Consider the following 20,000-nt stretch of genomic DNA (forward strand, 5'->3'; position numbering starts at 1 on the left):
TATATATATATATATATATATATATATATATATATATATTTATATGTATATGTATATGTATTTATTATTTAAATTTTATTTATAATTATATCTCTTACTATATTTATATATATATGTTTATGTTATTTATATGTTAATCTATTAGTATTTGTAAATGTATATTTTTTTGATTAAGAATTTGTATATTTTTATTTTATTTTAATAAATTATTTAATTATATCAATTATATAATTAAACTATTAAAAAATGATTATAAATTAGTAATTTATAGATGAAGTTAAAACAATAGATTAACTTGATTAAGAAGGTTTTATATATAAATTTAATTCGAAATCAAACAAATAATTAATTTCTTTTATCTTAAAAAAAATAGCATTTGAAAAATCATTAAATTATACAATAAGTTATATAGCAAAAAGTGATATATAAACAAAACTTAATGGTATAATTATTAATATATAATAATTATATAAATAAATGAATAAAATAGAAATTCTTGAAATTGAAGAAGAAAAAACTGAAATTTTATTTAAAACATTTTTAAAATTAGTTTCATTTTTTTCAAAATTTAACATTGGAGAAAGAGAATATAAGGCTCATTTAGAAATATTAATTTTAAGTGATTAAAAAAAGCAAATATTTACTAATGTAAAAATTCTAATTTTATAATTATTAGATTATTTTAAAAATAAGAGATTAAAAGAAAGTGAAAAACACTTACGAAAAACATTAGTTTTACTAGAAAGGGATAATGAGCCATAATATGATAATATTAAATGGAGATTTGATATATAAATAGCTTCTAGATCAAACGAATAGGAAACAAAACCTAAAATATTATTATAATTAGACTTATTAAATAGTATTAAATAAAAATATACATATATACATTCATATATAAATAAATAATTATTAAAAGATGGATAAAAACAAAGTAATTTAATTGAATCTGATTTCGCAAATTTAAAAAATTTACACGATGAATTAAATTAAGCTTTAAAATTACATAAATCATTTAAATAAAAATTAATATAAAAAAAATTTATGTGAAAAAAAAAAACTGTTTATTTAAAAAAAAAAAAAAAATTTTTTTCAAAATTTTTTTTAATTATTTTTTACAATTTTTATTTTTAATTATTTTTAATAAAAACACCTATATTTTATAATAATGTATATAGATTAATAAAATTAAATCATATACTAAACTTAATTATTTATTAAAATTTATTTACTTATAGGGATTAATTTAACCTATATAATGTTAATTATTTTAATAAAAAAACTTAATAATAAATAAATTAATTCATTTTATAAGAAATATATAATATATATAAAAATAATTATATTAATAATTGAATAAAAATGGACATTTAAACAAGTTTAAATGATAAAATATAATAATAAACTTTTATTTAAAATAAATTTATATCAAATAAATATTAATGTAGTTATTTTTATTACTTTTTACTTCTGAATGTTTGTGGATATATTTTATTATAAAATATTCAAAATTATATAGTGCATTTTTACTTTTAATAAAGGAAAAAAATATATTTTTATGAAAATAATATAAAAATTATGTTACAAAAATAATTAAAATAGATATAATAAGTATGACTATTATGAAATATATTATATTTATTAATAAATTAAATAATTTTAATTTTTTTTTTTTTTGTTAAAATTATAAAAAAAAAATATATATATATATTGATATTATTAATAATGTGAATATTTATCTAATATTTATATTTAAAAATAACAATTTATATATATATATATAAATATATATCTGATTAATATAAAATAAATATATTATTTTAAATATGAATAATTGAAATTTATTAATATAAAAATTATATAAAAATATGTTCAATATATAATATTTTAAATAAAATTCCATTTAAAATATTAATTTAAATAAAAATATAAAAGAAAGAAAAAAAATAAAAAATATCCAAAATCTATAATAAAATTTATTATAGATTTTGATATAAATTTCTTTTTAAATAAATAATAAAAAATATATTAACCTACAGAAATTAATTATTTCTAATATTTATATTTCAAAAAATTAATAAATATCAATAAATAATAAATAACTATAATAATTAATATATATTAAAAAAATGAATTTATAAAACAATAATTATCCTTAATAATAACCCGTATAGTATTATCCTCCAAACTAAAATTATAATCCTCAATTTCCTCAACCAGTTGGATAAAATATGCCGCCTCAATTTTAATATTCTTAGTAATAATTATAAGAATAACCAATTATTACATATTAATAATAACCCGTGACTATGTAAAATTAATAAGTTTAACAATAAAAGTTATAATAACCTTTATAACCTGTACAAGTTGTAGTCCAAAATGTAAAAAAAACAAAATATAATTATATATATTAAAAAGGTATAAGCTAATATTCCTTAAACAGCAAACGGAATTTAACATTAAACAAGAATAAAATGCCCTGCTTGTACTAAAGAAATTACAACAATGACATAATATAAAGCTGGTTAACATACTTATATATGCTGTTTTATTTACTATTTACAACAGGATGTTGTTGTATACCTTTTTGTTGTAACAATTGCTAGGATGTTATTCATACTTGCCCTAGTTGCAATGCAAATGTAGGTAGTTACGAATATAAAATTATGTGAGAAATAATATTAGTATTTATATATGTTATTGAAAATATTAAATTTTAAGTTTCTAATTTATTAAGAAATAATTCCTAATAATTAATATTGATAAAAAATATATTTAATATTTTATATAAATATTGTAATATTTTATTTCATTTAAAAAAAAAATTTATTATTTTTTAAAAAATTATATTAAATTTATAATATTTATTTGTTATATATGATTTTTATTTTTATAAAAATAATATTAATTTTATAATATTTTGTTTCTATTTGATTTAAATATTCAACTTTTGTATAATGTTTATAATATAAATACAATTAAAAAATAAATTTAAATTTAAAATAAAAAATAAAAAAAATGGCAGATACAATAAGTTTAGATGAATTAATTAAAAAAGATTAAAAAACTACAAATAAATAAAATTTTAAAAACAATAAAAATTATCAAAATAATTAATATAGGAAAAGGAATAAATAGTAATTTAGATATAATAATAATAATAATAATAATAATAATAATAATAATAATAATAATAATAATAATAATTATAATAATAATAACTTTTATTACAATAAATTTGAAAATAATTAATATGTCGATGTACTAAAAACTTTTCTTTTTAATGTTTTAAAATATAATAAAATATATTAAAAAGGAATAAGATAATTGGAATGATGCGAAATAAAATATCAATAGGTCTAATTAATTTTAAAATAATAATTCTTTCAGAAATTAAAAAAGCCGCAATAAAAATATTGCATTAAATTCTTAAAATATTGTAAAAGTTACTAATTTGCATTTTTCTGTAAATGATGAAGAATTAAATGTAAACCTAAATCTTTTTTTTAAATTAAAATAAAAAAGGAATTATTTTCTGAAATTGGGGAAATCAAAAAATCAAAAATTTACTGGGATGAACATGGAAGAAGTCAAGAAAAAGCAATCGTAGAGTTTTTTAATTAATAGGATGTTTAAAAAGCTATTTAATAATTAGATGGTAATATATTTATATATTTTGATATGTTTGTAATTTTTGTTTTGTTTAAAAAAAGGTTGTTCTGTTGAAAATCAAGAAATGACTGTAGCAGTTATTGATAGTGAGGATAGTCTTATTAATGAACCTCCTAAACATAAAAAAATATAAAAATTTAAAAACAATTATAATAATAGAAGGTAAATTTATTTATATTTTCTATTTATTAAAATTAAAATGATTTTTTTTAGATATAATAATAGATATTGAGAAAATAGAGAAAAGCTTTTAAATTTTGAAATTTATAAAAGAAATATATTTAATATTATTTTTTAAAAATTAAAAAAATACAAAATATAAACATAAATAAATACCTTTTCTTATAAGGATTAAAAAAAGAATACTTATAAATTTAGAAAATATAATTTACTTTTTTTAATATTTTGAATTAAATTTAAAAGAATATAAAAATAGCTAAAAAATTATCTTAATTATATTTAAAACAGATATGTAGTAAGGCGTTATTATATATCTTTTATTTTTCTTATATAATTAATTATTATTATAGAAATATATATTAAGATATTATATTTGTTTTCTCATATATAATGTTTATATAATATAAAATCTAATTATCTTATTTATTTCTTTTCTTTGTATAAATATTTTAAACTAAAATTGCAATTAATATATAATTTTTACTTACTCTAAAGAATTATAAAAATAATAAATTTACTAAAAAAATAAAATAAAAAATAATATTATATTTATAAATTTTAATAAAAAAAATATATTTAGTTAATAATCAATTTTTTTGTTAAAAAAGAAAATATTTTTATATTGTAAATAAAACCATTTTTTATAAGCTAAAAAAAATTAAACTTTATATATAAATTATATAGACTAAAAAGTTTTAAAAAAATAATAATAATAAATATATATAATTAAATTAAAAAAAATATAAATATATATATATATATATATATTTTTAAATATATTTATATATATATATAATATTTTATATATTTAAATTTATATAATTCTTATATATTCTTGTATTTTATATATTTTCTTTAATAAAATTATTAATATCATTTTCAATATTAATATTATATAATTAATTTATAAAAGAAATGTCTTAAATTGATCAAGCTATAAAAAATATGCCAAAAATATTAAAAACTTAACAAAATAATTGCCAAATGATTTACAATAACTATAATCTAAATTTTCTAAATGCCTTAGAAAGTCAATAATACATATAGTTTTATTTAAATTATTGGAACAATTAAAACAATAATCCTTAAGGGTAAATAGAAGAATAATAAAAAAGTTAACTTTAATATACTTAAATAGAAAGAGATTTATTAAAAGATAGTTTTAGATATGATTCTTCTATAAATTAGAGTAAATAAGATTAAAATTCTCATATTTTTTTGGAAGAAATTAGTATTTTAGAGGAATAATATTTAGACTTTTTACCTGAAAATAAAGGAAACTTATAAAATTTAAAAGAAGAATATGAAAATTTATTAAATTAATAAAAAAAAGAAGAAGAATAGATAAAAGAAAATTAAGAAAAAAACAAAATGCAAGAAACGAAATAGATTGAGTAAAAAAAACTCGAAAAAAAAACCCCTTAAATAGCTTTATAAGAAATCTAAAATTAAAAATTGGAAAAGCTTTAAAAAATTACAAATTAACTTAAAGAAATCCACTAAAAGACATAAAATTTAGAAAAAGAAATAAAAAATAGTGAAAAAGAAGTGATTTTTGTTGATAAAATATTTAAAAACAATAAAATTTAAACAAAATAAAGACTTTTTTAAGTAGAAGCATTAAAAATATAAAGAGAAATCAATTAAAATTGCGATTAAAATAATATATAAGAAAGAAATTTTTAAGAAGAAATAAAAAAAGACTAAAAAGAAAGTGAATAAATAATAAATAATTAATTATATGAAAAAAATGAATAATTATATTAATAAATAGAGTAATTTTAATAATAATATAAAATAAAAGAAGATTAGAAAAACAATAAAATTTAAATAAAAAAAAACTAAAATATTTTATTTAAAAAAAAACAAAAAATATTAATTAAAAATTTACATTGAAAATAAAAAAAATATTTATATATTCTTATGTATTATATATATAAATATAAAAAATTAAATTTACATATCTATATATATATATATAATAATTTACATATATATATATATATATAATAAATTAATTTATCAAGATTAAAATATACCTTTCTTTTCTAATCTTTTATTAATCTTTCTTAATTTAAAACCATGTCTTAATTTCCATTATTTTCTTCTTGAAATAATTTTAAGTCTCGAAGGATCTGTTTCCCCATCATTTTCTTTACTTTCATTAATATAAACATATTTATTAAGTCTAACCTTTTTCTAAAGATTACTGTTTTCAGGCTGATAGACAAGTATCTTCTTTATTTTTTCTTAAGCCATACTTATTTTATCTTTCAAAAACAAAGGAAGTAAATATTCAGGACATTCTCCATCACATCTAACTTCATTTTTCTTTATTTAATGTTAAAGCTTTTATATACTTTCTATAATAAGTTATTTCTCATTTATATTTTTCTCATAATATTCTTTTAAATCAGGACTTTTTAACATCTTTTTTTTAAAATCAACTAATTTATAATTTTCTAATTATTTCTTAGTAATATTTTCATATACATTATTTACTCTATATCTAAATATATAAATATATAAATATATAAATATATATTATTATATATATATATTTATATTTTTTACCTAAAAGATTCCATTTCATGCCTTTTTAATGGAAATTCTTTAAAATTACTTTTTTAAAATTAATTTTTTTAATCTTCAATAATTTCCATTAAAAATTCTAAATTTTTTTCTTCATTTAAAATCGATAAAAATACATTTCCTTAATTTACTTTTAATTTCTTACAAACTTCTTCGTATAAATTTTTACTTAGTCCAAAAAAGTCTAAAATAATTATATTTTTTATCCCTTTTAGTGTCTTAGTTTTCCTTTTTTGCTCTTCGAAATCTTTTTTTAAGTCCACGAAAACTTAAGGAGTGCATACTAGAGTTTTAATAAGTCCTGTATTGAAAATACTTACTAAATAATACCTTAAATTCACAGGATTTTCATGATTATATGGCTAAAATTCACTTACTCCTATTCTTTCAAGGAATAGATTTACCCTATAAACCTCATTTAAGTCTTTACATAGGATAATATTTTTTCCTTATAATAAATTTAGCTTGAATAAAGTATATAGGAGTATATATTAGTGCACTTAGTCACCTACAGAGTAATATTATTGCACTTTTTCTAAGTAGTTTTATCCAATATTTGCTTTTTCTGACTCTTATAAGTCTTCTTCTTCTTCCTCAATATCTATAATAGCACTTTTAGTCAAAAAAGTCTTTTTGAAATCTTTAAAATCTTAATTTATTTCATCTTACAAGCCCCAATATACATTAACTTAAGGCAAATAATTTTAGAAAAAGAACCGGAAATTTTCTAAATCGTTTTTATATTAAAATGAAAGCATAAAATCAATATCATCAAAAGTAAAATTGACATATTTTTAGACATGAAATTTCGTGTATTTCGCAAATCTTAAAAAATTAGAAATTGTACATATTATCATATAATTTTTATTGGGGAAAAGAGATATTTATCCTTCTTCGAAATTTTATAATTATAAAACTTGAATTTTTTTAGTTTTTAATAATATATTTTGTGCAATTTCGCTTGTTTTTTAAACCATATCTTTTGATGCACATATATAAATTGCTATTTTTTAAGTTTCTTCGTCTTATTCTTATTATTTTGTCTTTAATAGCAAATCATTTATTTATAAAATTAAAAAACCTAATGTCTTTCCTGATTATTATCCGCTTTTTAATACTAAATGTTTCCTTTCATTTTTTAAAGAAAAAAGTTATTCTTATGCATATGTAGGATGTACTATTTTTAGGCTTTCTAGTTAAGATTTAAGATATGGATCGAGATCAGGAAGTAGGTTTTTGATTGTTTATTCAGTGTTTAATTTATTACTTATTTTCATGTTTTTGTTTTTTTTTAGTTTTAGTTTTATTTTATTTTTATACTAATTTATTTTTATATATATATATTTATTTAATTATATATAATTTAATATATATGTTTATTTATTTTTATCGTTATTTAAAAAAAGTTCTCTATTTAATTTTATATTAACCCTATTAAATTGATTAAAGTTACAAAATTTTCTTTCAAAGAAATCTTCTGGTTATTATATATTAAAAGTATTTTTTTATTTTTTTTGTTTTCTAACTTTAAAAAAGACTATAATCCTTTAATCGTGTATATTATTTATTTACATATAATCTAAAATTGAATTCATTATATTTAATATTAAACTACTATCTAATCAAAATTATTATTACAATAAAAAAACTTATTATTTAAATATAAATGATATTATTAAGTTTTATTTATATTTTAATAATAGTAAAAAGAGGATAAGAGAATAAAAGATTTTCTTATAAAATAAAATTCATTTTTTAATCTTTATTATTATTTTTTATTTTATTATTACTATTTAGTTATTGAATATTAAATATTATCTATTAATTTTTCATAATAAAGTTAAGTATTTTTTTATTTAATAAGAATATTTATCATATATATTTTTTTTTATTTAATTATTTTTTATATTATTTTAGTTTATTTTGTTTAATGAAAAATTATCTTATTTTGATTATTCCGAATTAACATAATTTATACTTCTATTTTATTATCAACTTATTTTATTCCTTAATATTATCATTTTTTAATATTTATAATTTATATTTTATCTTTTAAATACAATGAGCTTATTTATTTATTTAGTAATAATTTTTTAATTAAAGAATTAAATCTTAATAAGGAAGAAATTCTTATAATTTTTATAATCTTTATTGAATAAATATCACATTTCTAATAATAAACTTATTATTTTATCATATTGGAATATTTTGACACTCTATTCTTATTTTTTTTTAAATAAATTCTTGATTTGTATTTAAATAAAAAAATAATCATCTTTAAAAAATTGCAGTTTTTCACTATAAAATTTTTAGTTCGAATTAATAGTAATTTAAGTCTTTTTCTAAAATAATTTATTTATTCTTAATAATTTTAAACACAGTTCAAAAATCCACTTTTATAAAATACCTATCTATTTATAAAGTAGAATAATTTATACTTTTAAATAATAAAAAAATAAGGATATTTCTACGACGAAATAGTTATTTATAGTACAAATTTATTTCGATTATAATAAATCTTGATATTACCATATTAAATAAAACAGAAGATATTATTTTCAATATAATCAGGATTCTTAAAATATTATATAAATTATACTTATAAGTATTTCTTTGTTAATCATGAATAATTTATTAATAGTTTTATTTGGAAAAAATCATTATAATTTTACAGTATTTTTTTATCAAATTCTATATATTAATTCTTATCCCCTTAAATTATAAGAGTATTTTTATAAAACCAAATATCTAATTTATCTTTATATTATTTTTCCTCTTACAATACAAAAAACCTGGAAAAAATAAATAAAAAAAATACCACTTTAATCTTCTTATAATTTATAGTCACAATAAATTTGCTTTAGATAAGTAATATAACTCCTTTTTAATTTTCTTTCTAGTTTATAAGGACATATTGAATATCATATAATAATAAATGGATCACGAAAAATATATAACAAATCAATCAATATTAAAATAAGGCGGCGGGAATATTTTAAAAAATAATTTTTTAACTCTTTTATCATATTATGGAGAAAATAATATCAATATAATTTTACTTAAAATCTTAACTATACTTATAAAATCCAATTAAAAATATAAGATTTTTTTTTATTTTTATTATTAAATAAATCAGACTTCGTTTTTTTTTTATTATTATTATTATTATTAAAAATAAATCTCGTTTAAAATATTAAGAAAGAATCGATAAAAACAAAAAACAAAAGCTATTTTTATTTTAATATGATTAATATTTATCTATAAAGTACTATGTAAAAAATATCTAAAGAGGTCATAAAAATATAAAAAAAGTCAATAAAATATATACTAATTAATATATTTTTTTGTTTTAAGATTTTAATTAAAAAACACTATTAGATAATTTGAATTTAATTATATAGATAATATTTATTATATAGTATTCCCTTTATTTTTTTGCTAATAGTTAAACCAAATTTTATATTTATGTACTTTTTTATAAGTTTTTATAATTATCATTATTAATTTTCAAAATGTATTAAGCTTTCTCTCTCTAATCCTAAATCAGGTTAAATCTAGAATATATATTTTTTTATAAAAATCCGTTATTAGACTTATTTTTATTTTAATCTTTCTCAATATATATATCATAAGAATATGAATTTAATACTTAAAATAGTTTCCTAATCTTTTTTTTTTAATTTGGATTATATTTAAACTATTATCATATAAATTATCGGGAGTATTATCTCCATATAAAAGTATTTTTTTGTTAAAATATAAAGATTTAAATAAACGTTAAACCTGATTTAACAAAAAAAAAAAAAAAAAAAAGTGATAAAATTATTTTATTGAGCTTTTTATATTAATAAAAAAAAAAATATATTTTTTTATTATTTTTAATTATATTCCCATAATTAAAAGGATAATAGGATAATAAAAAAAAACTAATTATAATTAATTAATTTAAAATTAATAAAATATATTTTTTTGTTTTTTATTAATAAAATAAAAAATAATATTTAAAATAAAATAGAAATTAATTAAATATCAATTAACAAAAAAAAAAAATAATAAAGAAAACTAAAAAAATAAAAAATAAGTCCCCCTCATTTCTTCTTTTCAGCAGGTTTACCAGCAGCTGGTTTAGCAGCAGCAGCTGCTGCTGGCTTTTTATCATCTTTTTTAGCTGTTGCAGCATCTTTTTTACCATCTTTTGCAGCATCTTTACCTGCTTCTGCTGTTTCATCTTTCATAGCATGAGTCTTAGTAACAATACCTGCTGCAATAGTTTTTCCTCCTTCCCTTAAAGCAAATCTTTACCCAACACTAACTGGTAAAGGGAAATGTAGATCTAAATCCGCAGTTATATTATCTCCAGGCATACCTACCTTATTTTCCCCGTGTAATTAAATTTCAGCAGCCACATCAGCAGTTCTTAAATAAAATTAAGGTCTATATCCATTTGGGAATGGTTTTTTTCTACCACCTTCAGCATCGGTTAATATATATAAATTTACTTCAACTTTCTTATAGATTTATTAACTGTTTGGTTTACATAAAACTTATCCTAAATTAACAAAAAAATATTTAATTATATTTTTATTAAAAAAAATATACCTCTTCTAACATCATCTCTGGTAGCTCCTCTTAGTAAAAGACCTACATTATCACCAGCCTCTGCATAATCGAGCTATTTCCTAAAAGTTTCAATACCAGTAATAGTAGTTCTGTTAATTTTAGGAGCATATCCAGCCACATCAACATCTTCTCCAACTTTAACTTTTCCAGCATCTACAGTTCCTGTTACTACAGTACCTCTTCCTGCTATTTAATAAGTGCCTTCAATTGACATTAAGAAAGGTTTATCAGTTAATCTTTATGGGATAGGGATTTATTCATCCATAATCTTCAAAAGTTATACAACTTTATCTTCTCCTAATTCTTTTTCAGTACCATTAAGTGCACAAAGTGCAGATCCGAAAATAACAGGCGATTTTTCCCCATCATATTCGTATTTAGCGAGTAATTCTCGCACTTCCATTTCAACTAATTCTTGAATTTCTGAATCTTTAGCCACGTCGCATTTGTTTACGAAAACTATAATTGTATTTACACCTACTTATCTACATAATAATATGTGTTCTCTTGTCTATGGCATTACACCATCAGTTGCACTACAAACTAATATTCCTGCGTCCATTTTAGCTGCTCCTGTAATCATATTTTTTACATAATCAATATGTCCTGGACAATCTACATGACCATAATGACGTGTTTCTGTTTCATATTCAACTGTGGCAGTATTAATGGTAATACCACGTGCTTTTTCTTCTGGAGCTTTATCTATTTAAGAATATTCCATAAATGTTGCTTGTTACTTTTGGGCTAAAATCTTTGTTATGGCAGCTGTTAAAGTTGTTTTACCATGATCTATATGACCTATTGTTCCTACATTTAAGTGAGGTTTACTACGCACGAATTTAGCGAAATTAAAACTTGGGGATTGTGTTAGGAGATTTTGAGTTGATTTTAAGATATTTCTTAAATACATGTTTTTGTATTTTAAATTTTTTTTTTTTTTTTTTTTTTTGTAAATTAATTTTATATATAAAACCTTTATATAAAAAAATCTTTTTATTTTATATATTTTTTTTATATTAAAGGTTAACTTTTTTTTTATTTAAAAATTTTATAGTTTAATTTTTTTTTATCTTTTGAAAATTTTGGACATTCCTTTATTATTTTAATATAATTATTTACTTCTTATTATAATAAATATATATATCAATTTATTGAATATTAAAATATTTTAATAATATTATTTAATTATAATAAAAAATAATATTAAATAAATGTTTTTAATAAAAATATTTTTTGTTATGTTTTATTTAAATAAAAATATTTATTATTGGCAAAAATAATAATAAATATTTTTAATTTAAATATTATTATAAAAAAATATATTTTTAAGAATATATTTATAATGAATTAGATATTTGCTTTATATAGTTTTTTATAAATTAAATATATTATATTTTTTATAAATCAATATAATATTTAATTTACTTAAAAATAAAAATATTTAGAGCTATTTTTATTAAATAAGTTTTTAAAAATATGTATATAAATTAAATTGCATATTCATTTACTTTATTTATATTTAAATCCTTTTTATTAAAAAAATCATTAGAAAAACTAAAATTAAAATATTATTTTTAAAATAAAAAATAAAAAATTATATTATATTTATTTAAATTTTTCAATACTAATCTTTTTTAAAATAAATTTATTTCTTTTTGCCATTTTTTTTCCTAAAATTTTTAATTTTTATTTAATTTTTTTATTTTCCAATCTAAAGTAACAGCACTTTTCATCAATAAATTAAACTTTTTCATTATCATTATAAGATCCTATAATGAAATAATGAAATATATATATAAATATATATATATATAAATATATATATATATATACATATATATATATATATATATATATATTTATCACCTCTATTTAAATAAATACATATACGAATATATTTTTTTTTTATATCTATATAATCTCTACATTCAATACAATCCAAGTCATTTTCCTTTTCATCGAAAACGAATCTTAATTAATAATAAATAGAATACTCATTGAAGCTTTCTAATCCTTTTTTAACTATTTAAATGTCTTTTAGCAATTTCAATTATCTTCCTTCTATAAATTTGACTCCGAAAACGTTTGCTTTTTCTACAAAAAGAATTTCGTCTTTATTATTAATTCTTACTTCTTCTTTTTCCCCAAAATAAAGGAAAATTAAGCCCACACCAATTAAAATTAGCCCAAAAATAATTTTTTGACTAAATGATAAACTAGAAATATCATCCAGAAAAAAATGATGATGAAATACTTCCAAAAAAAATATCAATAAACCCATTAAAATAAAACTAAAACCAAATAACAAAATAGATATAGGATACTATTAATACACTAAAGATGATGATTTATGTATATTTTTTAATGTATCAATATGAAATTTCGACCAAAAACAATTCTTATCCTTATCTTTATTTTTTTTAGCTAACATTAACATTGCAGCACCTCTTCCTAGCATCATTTATTTAAAAATAATTGAATATTATAATATAAATATATTAAATAGTTTATTATATTATAAAAAAATTATATATTTAAAAAATTAATTATTTTTTTGTTATAATCTTAACATAAAAAAAAAAATGATTTAAATATTATTATGTACAATTAAAAATATATATATATATTTTATTGATATTTATTTTAAAAGAATATATATATATATAAATATTTATATATATATATATATATATAAATATATATATTATTTGAAATAATAATTTTTAAACAAGTTATTTTATTCAATTTTTAAATAATATAGCCTAATTATTTAAATCAATATCGACTGTATTTGCCTTTTAACTTTAAGTGCCATTATCTGTTTCTACTTTTTTCTATTCAGGAAAAACAATATTCATTTTCAAACCAGAAATATTATTAATAGACAAAAACTTATATACAATAAAAATAATTACAAATAAAATAAAAATTCCAATAACAATTAAAATAATCTACATTAATGGAAAAGTTTTTTCTTTTTATTTAATAACTTAATCTAAATATTATAAATAAATATATATATAAATAAATATATATATATATATATATATAATTATATATATATAATTATATATATATATTTACCATTCTTATTTACATTAATAGTAGATTAATTATTATTTATATTTTAATTATTATTAGTATTATTATTTGTATTATTTTTATTATTATTATCATTATTTGTTTATGTTGGTTTTGGTGGTGGTGGTGGTGGCGGTGGTGGTGGTGGTAATGGAATACTTGGTTTTTAAATTGGTTTATCTGGTACAGGTACATTTGTTTATGCTTTACAGACATTATTTTTATCTGAGTATGTTTTCGGGGGACAATCCTTTACACATGTACCTTAATAAATATAATATTTTTAAAAACACCCTGTGCAAATATTATTATCTTCTAAGCAATCCCTGCATAGTTTTTATGTACATACTTGGCATTTTTCTATTATAAAAGCATCATCTGGACTACATTTTTTACATACACGTGTTTCTAAGTCCTCATAGTATAGATTTTCGCACACATCTACGCAAGTATTTTCCCAGTTTAAAAATGAATCAAAAGAACAATTAAGACATATGCTTATGTTTTTTAAGTCACATTAAATACATTTTGGATGTTCACAAGGTTTACAGCTTTCTTTAGTTAATTAATCTTTCTCTTGACAATCTATACATTATTTTTCTTTTTAGTAAGTTTTTCGTGGACAACTCTCATAACATTTCCCCTCTTTTATAAATATACCTTCCCTACATACTTCACAGATATTAATATCCGCATCACAAATATCACAAAGTGACGTTTATACACATTTTAAACACCTAGGACGATATTTTTCGTCTCCTAATATGCATTCTATACACTTCCTATTTCCCTAATAATACCCTCTGGGGCATTTGGGCACACACGATCCGTTTTCCTGTAAAAAATATTCTCCTTCTTTACATTTATAACATTATTCTTTGAAAGGACCCTTACATCCAAACAGACATTAAGGATGACATTTAGTACAAACTCCGAAATAATTGAACTAAAATTCTGGACAAAGAGCACAAACTCCATTATTTTATAGTAAATAATTAATACTACACTAAGTACACTTTGTAGCTTTTTAAGAACATTAAAAACACTAAAAACTACACTAATCACACTAATCATTTATGAAAATTTCAGAGTCAAAACATTAACTATAATCTGAATAAAAAAAAGTCTACTAAACACATTCTCCTTTCTTATCTTAAAAATAGCCTTTCTGGCATCTATAGCACTTAAAAATCTCCAGATTACTCCCAACTTTTTCCCTTAAGCAATTCTAGCACCCTTAAGGGCAGTTCATGCAGGCATTTTTTTCGCTCGAAAAAGCCTAGTTTGAATTACACTCGAAACATTGGCTAGTTTTCGTAGTTAGGCTGCTACATAGGGTGCATGGGGAAGTATTAGTCGTACGATAGTTTGGAATGTTCGAAAAAGTGTTTATAGAGATGGATAAAGTGCCTAAATCTTTAGTATTTGTGAGAGGTATTAAATTACTGGCTTAATCTATGGCTGAAATGAAGCATTTTTATTGGTTATAAAAATCAAAGAAGTAATTATTTAATAAACTGAGAGTAAATGGCTTATTTTTTTGTTGGATTTATATTAAAATAGCAAATAAATTCACATTTGTAAAAAATTTGTTTTCTTAAATTAAAGTCTGTATACTAGTTTAGGGTATATTTACAGTTTAACCTATAATAATGTTCGATTAAAAAGAGATTCTGTCCATTATTTACTAAGAATTGTCAAATAATTGACTGTTTACGATAAAACACTGACTATTTTCAAGACTTTTAATTTTAGGATCTAATTTAACAACTGAGTTTATATAATAATTATAAAATAAACGCGAGTTAATTGTCAAAGTCTACAAAAAAGTGATTTAACAATTCAAAAAAACTTGCCTTATCATAAAATTCTATCGAAGTGTAATATCACCTTTATAATTATAGAAACTATTCTTAAAAGCCCTTCCGATTTGATCTTGTTATTAAATAAATATATTCCTTTAAATATTTATGAAAAAACTTTCAGAAATAATACTAGTATTAAATAAAAAGGAAGTATTTATAGATTTTTCATCATAAAAAAGACAATTTTTTATTTTTCCAGAAGGTATATTAATACTCTACATATTTAAAAAAGATACACCAATAATATCTGTGACTATAAAATTAAAGCATAAACTATAAAAAGAATAAAAAGAAAATGTATATAATAATATATATATGTATATATATATATATATATATATATATATATATATATATATATAAATACTTTATAAATGTAACGAAATAATCTTTTAAATTGTTAATTTTTAATTTTAAAGATTCTGTATTTTAAGAATACATAAAATAATCTTATTTATTGTAATTATATTTTATTTTTTCATTAAAAATTATTTTTTTTCCTTTAACTTCTTTAACAGTTAATACTTCATTTTAATTTTTTTATGTTGAAGTTACCGCTACAATGAAAATTTCTGAATTTATTTAAATATATTAAGGAAAATCCTCTATATATATATAATTAGTATTCGCTTTAACATTCTCAGCGATTGTATATTCATTTATTATAGGTGAGACTATGTTTAGACTTTATAATGAAATTTTTTCTGTTGTATCACAATCTCCTATTTAAGCAAATATTATTTAATAATATTAGGCATTTATTTATATAACAGTAGTAGTAGAAAATGTTAGCTTTTTAAATTTTAAATGTATTGTCTATTATAATCTATTATCTATTATTAATGTTCCATCAATTCGTATTTCATCTAATATTTATGTGGAATCCCATTATGTAAAATAACAAATTTAACCAGATTGAATATTTAATATTAATTATTCATTTAATGTATTACAATCTACTTATGCTTATATTATTTATATGATAATAGAAACTTTTTATAGATTTATTAATTAATTTTTATATTTTTTTATTACTTATAGTAAATAATATTCGAAATAAACAAGTGTTTATTCTCATATTTTTTTATTTTTTCTAATTTTTTTTTTTTTTTTTTTAATGTATTATAATATTTTATTTTTATAATCTATTTTTAATATTTTACAAGGATGAATAAATTAGAAAACAAAAAAACTATTTTTTTTTTTCTTTTATTTTTTTTTCATAGTAAAAATTTTAATAAAAAAAAAAAAAAAAAGTTAAAAATTTATAAAAATAATATGATAAATAATTAAGAAGAACTTTTTAAATTAATACCTTAATTTGAAATTGATAGCAATGGAAGATTTAAATATATTTTAATAAAATGTTAAATAAATAATGCAAATGAATATTATTTTGTAAGAGGGACAAAAAGAAAGGCTTATCATGCTGATATATTTGATGAATTTTCATAAAATCTAACATCTAATATAACGGAAATTTAAAATTTCAATTATTAAGTTAATGAAATTTAATTTAATTTAAAAGAAAATTAAATTTATTTTAAATGTGTAGGAGGAGGTAGGATATAAAATGATTTATAAGATCAAAAATTAACTATATACGGATATTCGTAAAGTTTTGGATAAGCAAAACATGAAACTGCTTTATATATTGCTAAAAATTATATAAATTATCCGAAAGATAATTTTTTTTGGAATAATGAAGGATATTGAAATTTAAAATATATTTTTAATTTTGATATATAAAAAAAATAATTTTTATTTATATTTTTAGCATTAAATATAGTATCTTTTAATAATTAAATTTATATATTTATAATATTAAAAAAATAATAAACAGATAAAAATAATATATATATATATAAATATATATATATATATATTTATATATATGTAAAAAATATTATATAATTAAAAATATATATATATAAATATAATTATTATATTTATATTTTTATTTTTTCATGAATTTTATTACTGTATTTAAATTTTAAATTAATATAATAATTATGCAAATACTTATTTTATTTCCATTTTTATATATAAAATATAAAATTTTTGTAATAACCAATTTTTTTATATATAAATATTTAAATATGATATGAATAACATTAATATATTTTTTTTGAATAATCTTTATTTATTTGTAAATAATATATATATATATATATATATATATATATATATATATATATATATATATTTTAAAAATAAAAAGTATTTATTTATACATTAATTTATATATAATTATATAAATACATATACATTTATATTATTTTATATATTTCTTATTATTTATTGATTTATTTTTCATTTTTTATTATTTATATTTTTTTTTTTACTAATTTCTAATGTATAAAAATTATTAAGTAATATATATTAATATAAAACTTTATAAAAATCTAATAATTATTATATAATATATTTTTAATTTTTTTATAATATTTTACGTATTAATAAATATAAATTTTATTTAACAATAAATAAATATATTTTTCCTTTTTTTAAATTAAATAAAATCAAATAATTACAAATAATACAATTAAAAAAAAATCATTAAAAATAAAAACAAATGATTTCAAAAATATGTAAAAATATCCTCTCATAAAATAAATAATTATACAATTTCTCTTCAATCACAAACGTCCATGCCCGTGAAATTCTTGATTCACGTGGTAACCCCACTATAGAATGCGAAGTTACAACTTAAAAAGGTGTTTTTCGTGCCGCTGTTCCTTCTGGGGCTTCAACTGGTATATATGAAGCTTTAGAATTACGTGATGGAGACAAAAAAAGGTAAATAATTATAATAAATATAGGCTATTTTAATATATTAATATTAATATATATATATAAATATAAATATAAATATAAATATAAATATATACATATATACTTATTTATTTATATATATTTATAAACATAAAACATTTATATATTTTCATATATTAAGATATTAAGGTAAAGGTGTATTAAAAGCCGTAAATAATGTAAATAATACTATTCGTTAAGGTTTAATAGGTAAAAACGTTACAGAATAAGAAAAAATAGATAGATACATGATTGAATAACTCGATGGCTCAAAAAATCAATATGGCTGGTGCAAAAGTAATCTCGGTGCTAATGCTGTTTTAGGTGTTTCTTTAGCTTTAGCTCGTGCTGGTGCTGCTGAAAAGGGTCTTCCTTTATATTAATATTTAGGAAAATTATCTGGTAAGAAATAAAATAGATTCATAATGCCTGTACCTTCCTTAAATGTCATAAACGGAGGAAAACATGCCGGAAACAAGCTTGCTATGTAAGAATTTATGCTCTTACCAGTAGGAGCAACTTCTTTTAAAGAATCTTTACAAGTAGGAGCCGAAGTATATCATACTTTAAAGAAAGTAATCCAAAAAAAATACGGTTTGGATGCCACTAATGTAGGTGATGAGGGTGGTTTTGCACCCAATATTTAAGAAAATAGAGATGGACTAGATTTATTAATGGAATCTATTGAAAAAGCAGGTCATACAGGAAAAGTAGTCATCGGAATGGACGTTGCAGCCTCAGAATTCTGGAATCCAGAAAAAAAAGTTTACGACTTAGACTTCAAGACACCTAATAATGATGGAAGTAAGTGTCTTACTGGAAAATAATTGACTGATCTCTACTCTTCTTTCATTAGAGATTACCCAATTTAATCAGTCGAAGATCCATTTGATTAAGATGACTGGGATTCATATGCTAATATGACTTAACTATTTGGAAAAAACGTATAAATAGTAGGAGATGATCTCTTAGTAACTAACCCTATTAGAGTAAAATAAGCTATTGATAAAAAAGCATGTAATGCCCTTTTATTAAAAGTAAACTAAATTGGATCAGTTACTGAATCTATTGAAGCTGCTTAATTATCATAAGTAAATATAAATAAAACATAAAAATATATAGGAATATAAATATATTTAATGTATATATAAACATATATTTATATTTTTATAT

General features: G+C 17.9%; 4 protein-coding genes across 4 annotated transcripts in view, besides 45 other annotated features; 2 read left to right on the plus strand and 2 right to left on the minus strand. All coding sequences in view use genetic code 6, as the record gives it.

Annotated features, from left to right (window-relative positions):
* Positions 1-57: a microsatellite.
* Positions 1-132: a microsatellite.
* Positions 5-91: a microsatellite.
* Positions 133-1,097: 965 nt separating the features above from the next.
* Positions 1,098-1,142: a microsatellite.
* Positions 1,143-1,261: 119 nt separating this feature from the next.
* Positions 1,262-1,352: a microsatellite.
* Positions 1,353-2,161: 809 nt separating this feature from the next.
* Positions 2,162-2,733, plus strand: IMG5_168830 (hypothetical protein; the record flags this gene model as incomplete). The annotated part of the gene is made up of 1 exon (XM_004029967.1): positions 2,162-2,733. A coding segment is annotated over one exon (510 nt), but the record flags the coding sequence as incomplete, so codon positions are not given.
* A 415-nt stretch (positions 2,734-3,148) lies between these two features.
* Positions 3,149-3,221: a microsatellite.
* A 1,340-nt stretch (positions 3,222-4,561) lies between these two features.
* Positions 4,562-4,676: a microsatellite.
* Positions 4,565-4,651: a microsatellite.
* Positions 4,593-4,660: a microsatellite.
* Positions 4,599-4,686: a microsatellite.
* Positions 4,687-5,575: 889 nt separating this feature from the next.
* Positions 5,576-5,653: a microsatellite.
* An 11-nt stretch (positions 5,654-5,664) lies between these two features.
* Positions 5,665-5,738: a microsatellite.
* Positions 5,739-5,782: 44 nt separating this feature from the next.
* Positions 5,783-5,865: a microsatellite.
* Positions 5,813-5,861: a microsatellite.
* Positions 5,866-5,874: 9 nt separating the features above from the next.
* Positions 5,875-6,440, minus strand: IMG5_168840 (hypothetical protein; the record flags this gene model as incomplete). Its single annotated transcript, XM_004029968.1, has 2 exons — positions 5,875-6,361; positions 6,427-6,440. The coding sequence occupies 2 exons, from the start codon at positions 6,438-6,440 to the stop codon at positions 5,875-5,877; spliced, it is 501 nt and encodes a 166-aa protein (XP_004030016.1).
* Positions 6,358-6,396: a microsatellite.
* Positions 6,366-6,419: a microsatellite.
* Positions 6,441-6,459: 19 nt separating the features above from the next.
* Positions 6,460-6,495: a microsatellite.
* A 1,216-nt stretch (positions 6,496-7,711) lies between these two features.
* Positions 7,712-7,761: a microsatellite.
* Positions 7,754-7,790: a microsatellite.
* Positions 7,774-7,818: a microsatellite.
* Positions 7,819-8,194: 376 nt separating this feature from the next.
* Positions 8,195-8,233: a microsatellite.
* Positions 8,206-8,240: a microsatellite.
* A 422-nt stretch (positions 8,241-8,662) lies between these two features.
* Positions 8,663-8,708: a microsatellite.
* Positions 8,709-10,457: 1,749 nt separating this feature from the next.
* On the minus strand, positions 10,458-11,979 carry IMG5_168850 (hypothetical protein). Its single transcript, XM_004029969.1, has 2 exons — positions 11,044-11,979; positions 10,458-10,993 (listed from the first exon to the last, which is right to left on the minus strand). Exons 1-2 carry the CDS (start codon positions 11,975-11,977, stop codon positions 10,533-10,535), a joined length of 1,395 nt encoding a protein of 464 aa, XP_004030017.1. The 5' UTR covers positions 11,978-11,979; the 3' UTR covers positions 10,458-10,532.
* Positions 10,547-10,582: a microsatellite.
* An 875-nt stretch (positions 11,980-12,854) lies between the features above and the next one.
* Positions 12,855-12,926: a microsatellite.
* Positions 12,927-13,547: 621 nt separating this feature from the next.
* Positions 13,548-13,604: a microsatellite.
* Positions 13,577-13,617: a microsatellite.
* A 101-nt stretch (positions 13,618-13,718) lies between these two features.
* Positions 13,719-13,772: a microsatellite.
* A 291-nt stretch (positions 13,773-14,063) lies between these two features.
* Positions 14,064-14,146: a microsatellite.
* Positions 14,067-14,147: a microsatellite.
* Positions 14,148-14,179: 32 nt separating this feature from the next.
* Positions 14,180-14,248: a microsatellite.
* Positions 14,249-14,263: 15 nt separating this feature from the next.
* Positions 14,264-14,297: a microsatellite.
* Positions 14,298-16,311: 2,014 nt separating this feature from the next.
* Positions 16,312-16,375: a microsatellite.
* Positions 16,376-17,092: 717 nt separating this feature from the next.
* Positions 17,093-17,132: a microsatellite.
* Positions 17,118-17,175: a microsatellite.
* Positions 17,176-17,791: 616 nt separating this feature from the next.
* Positions 17,792-17,842: a microsatellite.
* Positions 17,843-17,864: 22 nt separating this feature from the next.
* Positions 17,865-17,952: a microsatellite.
* Positions 17,866-17,968: a microsatellite.
* A 201-nt stretch (positions 17,969-18,169) lies between these two features.
* Positions 18,170-18,219: a microsatellite.
* A 62-nt stretch (positions 18,220-18,281) lies between these two features.
* Positions 18,282-18,357: a microsatellite.
* Positions 18,287-18,351: a microsatellite.
* Positions 18,294-18,349: a microsatellite.
* Positions 18,305-18,357: a microsatellite.
* Positions 18,358-18,588: 231 nt separating this feature from the next.
* The window catches only part of IMG5_168860 (hypothetical protein), a gene marked incomplete at both ends in the record, with an annotated part of 3,408 nt that continues 1,996 nt past the window's right edge, over positions 18,589-20,000 (plus strand). Inside the window, 2 exons of the mRNA XM_004029970.1 lie at positions 18,589-18,812; positions 18,970-19,918. Of these exons, the coding sequence (XP_004030018.1) occupies positions 18,589-18,812; positions 18,970-19,918 (1,173 nt within the window). The remainder of the gene's footprint in view (positions 18,813-18,969; positions 19,919-20,000) is intronic.
* Positions 18,844-18,909: a microsatellite.
* Positions 18,847-18,901: a microsatellite.

The sequence above is a fragment of the Ichthyophthirius multifiliis genome (genome assembly GCF_000220395.1).
Source record: "Ichthyophthirius multifiliis unplaced genomic scaffold scaff_1120509251249, whole genome shotgun sequence".
In the NCBI taxonomy this organism is placed as follows: Eukaryota; Ciliophora; class Oligohymenophorea; order Hymenostomatida; genus Ichthyophthirius; species Ichthyophthirius multifiliis.